Raw genomic sequence first — 8,687 nt, 5'->3', positions numbered from 1 at the left:
CCGAACAGGGCCCTGCACTGCACGACAACGAGAACCCATGATCGAAGACGCACTTTGACCAGCATAAATTCCTCTCTTCCATTCCACATCACTTGCTCCAATCTTTGTCAAATCCAACAGCTGCAGGACAATTGACCCCATGAAGACCAGACCATTGGCTTGTCACGGTCGACTACCACTCTCGCTCTCTGGACCACCCTGCCATTACATGGCGCAAGTTTGATACGTACCACAGTGTCTCTGCGCACACATGCAACTCAGTGGTCCTAGTATGCCCCTGTTAATCCCGAGCAAGGGCCAAACTAAAGAATGCCTTCTAAATAGGAGTATTAAACAGTATTGTGAAAATAAAAACAAGCACAAAAACGACCACTTAGATGCAAGTTAATAGTACAAAGAAAACCCCCTTTTAGTTGCTGTTAAGGCTGAAACGATCAAGAGAATCTCGTAGGATTCCTGGGAGAATTAGTATACCTTGTTTTCAAATTCATGCGGAAATTCCTGTGTTCCAAACGGAGACTTAACCAACCTCACCAATTTCCTCTATTCCAACGCAAAATCCACCATCACTAGCAACATTTTCCTATGCTACCGGAATTTGGTTACAAGCACGGATTAAAGTTTCATCGAATTTTTGTGAATTTTAAAGGAAAACGAAATATTTAATTTTGAAAATTTTCTTTCATTGATATATAGAACCCACGTAGCAAAGGATAAAAAATAATTAAAATTTCGCAAATTTCAATCTTTTCACCAGTGAATGAAAAAAATGTAAAACGGAACTAAAATCGTCCTTTATTTAGAGTCAAACCCACAGGGTATTACGGGAAACGCTCTTTCTGTACCACCCAAACAGGATTACAGATTCGTTACAGGTGCATTACGGGTAGGTGCTGCGCGTCCCGTTTTAGAAAAGCGCGGCAGTCCACGCTCCACGGAGCGCATGCAAAGCGAGCCGTACGAGCGCTCTAGGTGAGAGCACCTAGCGAAACGTACGCGCGCCTGCTTTGTGCGCGCCGATAGTAAATTCCACCGTGCGTGCCGTAGCCGTCGGATGCTCCCCCTGCTATATCAGTTACGCGGGGGAGGTGCAGCGAGAGGCCGATGTGATGCGGCTACAGTGCTGGCGAGCCTGCGAGAGTGGTCGGGCAAGGAGGCAGGCGCGCGTCCGCACATCATCCCCTCGCTCCCGTGTCTTGTTCCCCCCGGCCCCCGGCCGCTTCCGGGTTTTGGCTCCTTCCTTCCCCCAATCACTCGAGCTCCACGCTTGCTAGCTCCCAAGGCTTCCGGCGCTAGCTGAGCTAGCATAAAGAGCGGTTCTTGTAATGCCTCTGCTCATGGGGAGGCTGAGGTGGCGGAGCGTGAGATCCGCGCGGAGGCTCTTCGCCGTCGCCTGCGGCTTCGCTGCGGCGGCTGCTGCTCTCGTCGTCTCCCTCTGCTTCGTGTGCGGCGGCGGCGGCCGGGCGAGTGGCGGCGTGCTTGCTTCGGGTAAGCTGAGCTGCGTGTGCTCTTGACTCTCAGGCAAAAAAGATAGTTGTGTTCGTCACTGGAAGTACAGAGACTCTTCTAGCGTTTCTGGTCCTGTTTTCTTCTTCTTCTTGTCCCGAACTAGCTGCACACAGGTAGTCAACTACAGATTCAGTTGGTGGATTTGAGAGAAGATCCAACGGATACAAAGATGCATGCTCTACAGCATTTTCCCTTTTTAGCCCAGTGTTGTACTTGCTTGCTTGGTGATCACTCACTTCAGTTCCTTAACCGTGAACAGATTTCGGGAGGATGGCAGGCGCAGCAGCAGGAGCCCATCCCGTTGATCAGGTGCGTTGCGTTGCGCATCTCTTCCATGCATGCTGAAGTGCTACTTCTCTGTAAAAGTAGGAAAACCACATGTCACAAACTCTCAACAAGGTGCCATGCATCTCCATAGCTTGCGCATCGCCGTTTTGCCTCAGCTGATGCAGCAGCAGGTGGCATGTCAAATCACACGTACGGTCCACGAGATGACCATTTGAATCAGGTAGCCACATTCATCTCGTTGCACCAAAGGCCAAAGTGCCGCAGAGCTCGTGACCCGCGCAAGGGACCGCCGTCGCGGCTAGCCCGCCGATCAGCAATGTGTGCGGCGCTGCGGTCTGCCCAGCTCACGACGCCGTACGTCCCCTGCCGCCGACAGGCCTTCCACAGCGGCCGGACCCCATGGCCCACCGCCGAAAGACCATACGTCGCTGCCCGTACACCGTCATTGATTAGTACTCAGCACCACAAGAGAAGGAGCACATATGGACACTTGATTAATTGAACTGCTGCTTAATTGGTGTTCGTGTGCAGGAGCTGGCTTTCGCCGGGCGGCGGCTGCTGTCGGCGGGTCCGGGATCGCACCCGCCGCGGTGCACGTCCAAGTGCGGCAGCTGCAGCCCCTGCTACCCGGTGCACGTGTCCGTGCCGCCGGGCGTGCTGGTAACCACAGAGTACTACCCGGAGGCGTGGCGATGCAAGTGCCGGAACCAGCTCTACATGCCGTGACTCCGTGTCACAGGCCGTTCGGCGCGTGCACCGAACCGCGCGCACAGGAGACGACGATGAAGAGGACGGCTATGGCTAATGGCGTCTGCCCAGCGAGCGAGCACGACGCCGTTGCATCATCGTCGCACCGGCCGGCGTATGCGCCTGCGTACGGGACGGCGCCGTGTGTCCGTGCGCTTGCACGGTGCACCCGCATGGGCCATGTGTCGTATGACACTGGTTCGGGGGAGGGGGGACCGGCGGTGCGCGCGAGGCCGGGCGTGGTGGCCTACCGCGGTCAGGGGCGTCCTGCGCGTGTCTGAGAGCAGCGCTGCCGTGTAGCGTTCGCCACGGCCGGACGGCCCTACCACGAGGCACGCGAGGCAGTCAGGGCAGGGCGCGGTAGTAAAGAAATCTGCGGCTGCTTCCCAAGGCGACTGTTCATATGATTTTGTCTATGCATTTCCTGGCCAGTAAAAAAAAAAGTACTTTTCATCTGTCCTCTGTATTCTATAATGCTCTAAGGGCGTGATTGGTTGTCGTATGAGTCAGCTTGCATGCAATGGATATGCAAACTGAGGAAAAGCAGTTTGAACAGAATTGTTAAAAAAAATAGTGTTTGTTTGGTTGTATCTGTTTAGGCAGACTGCTAAGTTGAGATTTTGTTTGGTTGATCGAATCTGAGTTTGTATGAGTGAATATAAAGTTGAAATTGTTATTTGTATTCGTATAAAGATGATTTTATAACACTAACAAGGGGTGATCTGTATGAACGAATGTAGGAGTCTGTATTTGGAAAGTTCAAATCGAACTTTCCTCTTAGGCCAAACTACAGGTGTACATTATATCCGTCAGATTAAACTGAAATAGTATAAGTAAACAATCAAACACATTTTTTTTAAGATTATACCCATCCATCCGATTAGATTATTCTTATGCGGATAACTAATTAACTCTTTTTTTTTTGGCGCTTTGAGCTGTTACACTGCACGCTGATGCTGTTGCATTCTTGCATTTTGCATCAGGCAACAGCTTTAAGTACTAGTACGTCCCTTGCCCTTAACTATGCCCTGCCTGTTTGGATATGTCGTCCAGAAAGAAACGGCGAAAATTCCCGTACTATGCGACACGAGCTGCAAACGTGCATGCATGACACAGGCTCACAGCACAACTGAGCTGGGCAGAGCAGAGCAGCCATTTGGTGCGTTTGCCGATGGTTTTTACTGGTAACACCGCACGCATGCATGGCATGGCGCAGGCCGGAGTGGCACATAAACTGCAGGCGCACAATGCGTGCGGCGGTTTTGAGGCCCGGTGTCAGTGGCCTGCAGGCCGCACGACATGTCACATGTGGATCTGGTAAATCTTTGGCAAGATCACGGTCGGTTGCAGGTGCTCGTGGTTCATGCACCGGATCCCGGTGGTCGCTGAGCCGTCCATCCATCTACAGTGCGTGTGTTCTGAAATGGATCTACAGCATGTTGATATCCGCGGTAGGGATGGCAATGGGTCTAAATTTGTCGGGTTGTATTATTTCGTATCCGTACCCGTGTGAAAAAATTATATCCGCTACAATATCTATACCCGTACATGGGTACGATTTTTACCCGTACCCCATACCTATACCGGTAACGGGTACCCAACAGGTTACCCACACCCGAAAACTGACACTTAACGATCGGGAGGGGCGACAGAGGGTGAGGCGATGATGGCGACAGGAAGAGATGACGGAGGAGGAGGCAACAGCGATGGAAGCCATTAGGAGAGCCGGCGGAAGCCCACCTAGGCCCAACTAGCCCGATTAGGTACACAGGTACGAGTAGCAGGAGAACAGGTACGGGTAGTAGGAGAATGGACTCGTACCCGCTCCACCAGATGGGTGACGATTTTCTCCATCAATAAATCCACGGGTATAAGAAGTGATTCATACTTGATCTCTAATAGAGTAATTATCCACAGGGTTTCGGGTATAGAGGTTCATTACCATCTCTAATCCGCGGGGAGGACGACATGCTTCGACATGCCCAGGCCGAAAATTGTGCCGAATATATTCGTGTTGGACCTAATAAGATCCCGGCCTGCATAACATTCGAGAGCCCATGCCGAAAAATGTGCCAAATTTATTCGTGTTGGACCTACTAAAATCCCGGCCTGCATAGCGTTCGAGATCCCTGGCCGTAACATTGCTGTAGCGTTGATCTGTTATGACAAAGCCCACAAAATCATCATCATTGAAAACGTCGCGGTGGTGTTTTCAAGGAAAATTGAGAACTAAATGACATATGTCTCATCCTCATTCGAAAATCGGGTTAAATCCATCAGTGAATATGTTATTTTACAATATTTTATAGCCACGAGAATTTTCTATAAATCAACCCATCTGCTGATAGAATGATAGATCAACTATAGGTTTTAGATGAGGATCAAATGATCCATATTTGTTATTTACATATCTGCACTCATTTAATTATTTGCAGCAAAGATTTTTCCTGCTTACGACACTGACCATCTTAAGTATCCCGTCTTCTTTTGTTGCGTGAAGAAATGCGTACGATCACGTAACACAAACCATCCCAGCTAAGCAGTACCCGTAACAAGATAAGATATGGCTTTCATGCACCCATACTTACAAAAGCGTTAAAGAGCTATCGATCAAGTAGCCTTTAACAATCTTATCAGACTCTAGCAGTTCCAAGCTGGACATCATCATCGGGCCCATTAGGCCGGTGAAGCTAGAGACGGATAAAAATTGAACTTTTTTATTTTTATATTTTTTTAAATAAGAAAATTGTAAATATATATGCCTATTTTATTTTTTAAAATAAAAAATTATAACGGCGATAGAAGTGTAGATTTGCAGTTTTTTTACTACAGACACATATATTTCTAATTTTTTATTTAAAATATATAAATAAATAAATAATAAAAATCCCGCTCCAGCAGCTACTCGCCATTGTTCGCCCTACAGAAATCCCCCAAAATCGAGGAACCCACTGCGAAAACGGTCACCAGCGGAAACGGATCCTCTGCGGTTGCCACTGGCAAGAGCTACAGTGGAGTGCATTAGGAGCACTCCGCAGCCTTGATTTAGAGGCGGATGGATTGGATCACTCGCTACAGTAAAGCTACAGTACTTGATGCTACAGTACAGTTTCGCGCTACAGTAGAATCAAACGCTGTATCTACAGTAATCCGCAGTAAACAGTAATTAATTAATGCAGAGAACTGTAGCAGCAGACTCATATTACTGTGCAAACAGTAATCCTCTGCATTAATCATCATTAATGCAGAGGATCTGTGTCCGCCACCAGCACCGGCCCCAGATCGCCACGCCCGGCCGCGGCGTGTCGACCGCTCGACCCCAACAGACGACGGGTGGGAGTCGGGAGCGCGAAGCAAGCCCGCCAGCCTCCTCCCCGCCTTGCCGCCGCGGGCGAGCCGAGGCGAAATGTGGAAGAGCCGGGTTCCGAAATAGGGGGGCAACGGCCAAGAACCCGCCCCAGCCGAGTCGAATCTTGGGGGGTCTCTTCGTCCTCTTTGCTCTGCTGCCGATCGGTACGGCTATCCTTTTGCTCGTGATTCTTTATCCCCTTCATGGGACTCGATTGTACCTGACGCGGATCATTTTTCAAGTTCTTCGAATGTTCAAGCATTGTTGGTTAATCTCCTCCCAAGGGAAAGCATTTTTGGATCAGTGGTGACCTCAAACTCTCGATGGGGCCACGGATTTAACCGCGATAGTTATAGGATTTAACCGCTCTTGCCACGGATTCTCGTCAGCTGACAGCTGTTTCCAATGTTCTCCTTACTGCTTGCTCAATCAATTGCAAATAACATTCTTGATTATTATTTCTTTGGAAGAAACCACCCTTATTTGTAAGAGATTTTTTGGTAGAATTATACCGCCGGTCATCAAAATTTATGTCACTGGCTGTTCCAATTCCGTGGTGTATAGTAGCTATATACTCCATTTGCATTACATGTTTCTTCTGATCTGATCTGTTGATTTTGCAGGTACCTTCTTGCTAGTGACAGCTGATGGCGATTTACCTAGCAACGTAGAAGCATGTGCTTGAATTGTAAGAAGCAATCATATTGTTGGAACAAGATCACTGCTTCATCTGACTATCTGAGTCGATTTTGTAGGGGGGCTTGTGTCGTCTTTGACCATGGCCTGGGGAAAGATGGTCAGTGTTTCTCTGTGTCACTAGTGCGTGTAGATAAAATTTGCACGCAATGCTTATATAATGGAAGAGAGGAGTGTTTTGATGGAACGATATGAAATTGGGAGACTGTTAGGACAAGGGATCTTTGCAAAGGTATATTACGCTCGTGATCTTACAACCGGTCAGTCTATCGCTATAAAGATGATTGATAAGGACAAGATCTTCAGGGTTGCTCTCATGGATCAGATAAAGCGGGAGATCTCGATAATGAGATTGGTTAAGCATCCAAACGTTCTGCAGCTTTTCGAGGTAATGGCTACCAAGAACAAGATTTACTTTGTTTTGGAGTATGCCAAAGGTGGTGAGCTTTTCAACAAAATAGCGAAGGGGAAGCTTAGTGAGGAGGCTGCAAGGAAATATTTTCAGCAGTTGATCAGCGCTGTGGGCTATTGCCATAGCCACAGTGTTTATAATCGTGACTTGAAGCCTGAAAACCTGCTACTGGATGAGAATGAAACCCTTAAGGTCACCGATTTTGGTTTAAGTGCCTTAGCAGAGTCAAAGAGACAAGATGGTCTGCTCCACACTGCGTGTGGAACTCCGGGTTATGTTGCTCCTGAAGTGCTCAGCAGGAAAGGCCACAGTGGCGCAAAAGCAGATGTATGGTCATGTGGAGTAATTTTGTTTGTGCTTGCGACCAGTTATCTTCCTTTCCATGATAGAAACCTTATAGAGATGTATAGGAAGATTTCAAAAGCTGAGTACAGATGCCCTCGTTATTTTTTCTGTTGAGCTGAAGGAGCTCCTTTATGGAATCCTCGATCCAGATCCTAATACTCGGATGTCCATCTTAAGGATAAAGAGAAGTGCTTGGTATAGGAAGCCCATTGGGATAACAACGCCGAAAACTGAAATAGGCGGCAAGTCTTGTACAAGCGAAGCTACTACATCTGGTTTGACAGCTTCCATTGGTTCTGGGAGAAATCAAGGACCATTGAGGCTGACGAACTTGAATGCATTCGACATCATTTCCCTCTCTACAGGATTTGATTCATCGGGCTTGTTTGATGAAAAGTATGGCCGAAGGGAGGCTCGGTTTACTTCCAAACAGTCGTCAGCAGCTATCTTTGCAAAGCTGAAGGAACTGGCCATACGTTTGAAGCTCCAAGTTACAAAGGAAGACATTGGAGTGCTGAAATTTGCCACAGCCAAGGAAGGTAAAAAGGGTATTCTTGAGATTGATGCAGAGATATTTGAGATTGTGCCTTCCTTGCTATTAGTGGAGTTGAAGAAGACCAACGGTGACACATTGGAGTATCAGAAGCTGATGAAAGATGGCATTAGGCCATCACTTAAGGATATCATGTGGGCATGGCAAGGTGATCACCAGCAGCCACAGGTACTCCGGCATGCAGAGCAGCAGCAGCAGTCAACACTGCCACCACTGTCGCCATTTCCACCACAACAGTCACTTTACTAGCTGCAAATGCTCTTCTCACCATTGCCACCGTGATCCTATCCAAAACAAATACAACAGGTGACAGCCAAGTTTGCAACAGAGTCTTGACCTATGTTAACATGTTTTTAGACTAGTAAATAGCTGTAGACTTCACATAGATTTCCAGCATTGCTGGAAATGCGAGCCTATTGTTTTCGTTTTCTTCCTTTATCCTTTTTCTCTAAATTTGTAAAGCTTGTATGCACAGAAGCGCCATCTGCTCTGTTCAATTGTGAAAAAGAAATAATTTAATAAGATTACCAATGCTTTGCACGGTTGCTCGTTACCTTGCTAGGGAAGTCCCTTTGTTTCCTCTGTATACTGCTTTTAACTTGACCTTACAAGCATCTGTAGTCACTGCTTTTAACTTAATGCAGGTTCACATTTCGATTCCGGCAACTAATTGGAGTTTTCTGCTCAGAAGCGCTAACAAACAGGAAACAGCTGCACCCAATAACCAAATCCCAGCCGTTCCTTGCTTCACTGGAGATTTTGAGCTCAGTAAAAAATGTAAAATTGAT

General features: G+C 47.7%; 2 protein-coding genes across 2 annotated transcripts; both read left to right on the top strand.

Moving 5' to 3' along the window:
* Window positions 1–1,116: 1,116 nt before the first annotated feature.
* LOC133883890 (EPIDERMAL PATTERNING FACTOR-like protein 4) lies at window positions 1,117–3,189 on the top strand. The gene is made up of 3 exons (XM_062323279.1): window positions 1,117–1,488; window positions 1,769–1,818; window positions 2,329–3,189. Exons 1-3 carry the CDS (start codon window positions 1,326–1,328, stop codon window positions 2,521–2,523), a joined length of 408 nt encoding a protein of 135 aa, XP_062179263.1. The 5' UTR covers window positions 1,117–1,325; the 3' UTR covers window positions 2,524–3,189.
* Window positions 3,190–5,815: 2,626 nt separating this feature from the next.
* On the top strand, window positions 5,816–8,355 carry LOC133883889 (CBL-interacting protein kinase 28-like). The gene is given in 3 exon segments (XM_062323277.1): window positions 5,816–6,057; window positions 6,517–7,448; window positions 7,450–8,355. Coding segments are annotated over 2 exon segments (1,398 nt in total). The 5' UTR covers window positions 5,816–6,057; window positions 6,517–6,749; the 3' UTR covers window positions 8,149–8,355.
* The last annotated feature ends 332 nt before the right edge of the window (window positions 8,356–8,687 follow it).

This window comes from Phragmites australis, chromosome 11 (genome assembly GCF_958298935.1).
Source record: "Phragmites australis chromosome 11, lpPhrAust1.1, whole genome shotgun sequence".
NCBI classification, from domain to species: Eukaryota; Viridiplantae; Streptophyta; class Magnoliopsida; order Poales; family Poaceae; genus Phragmites; species Phragmites australis.
Note: the sequence above shows the minus strand (reverse complement) of the source record. Positions and strands in the feature narration are given on the sequence as shown.

Coding starts and splice junctions, on each gene's coding strand:
- LOC133883890 (XM_062323279.1), top strand. CDS start 1,326: ATGCCTCTGCTCATGGGGAGGCTGAGGTGGCGGAGCGTGAGATCCGCG. Junction 1,489..1,768: donor TGGCGGCGTGCTTGCTTCGG/GTAAGCTGAGCT, acceptor AACCGTGAACAG/ATTTCGGGAGGATGGCAGGC. Junction 1,819..2,328: donor GAGCCCATCCCGTTGATCAG/GTGCGTTGCGTT, acceptor GTTCGTGTGCAG/GAGCTGGCTTTCGCCGGGCG.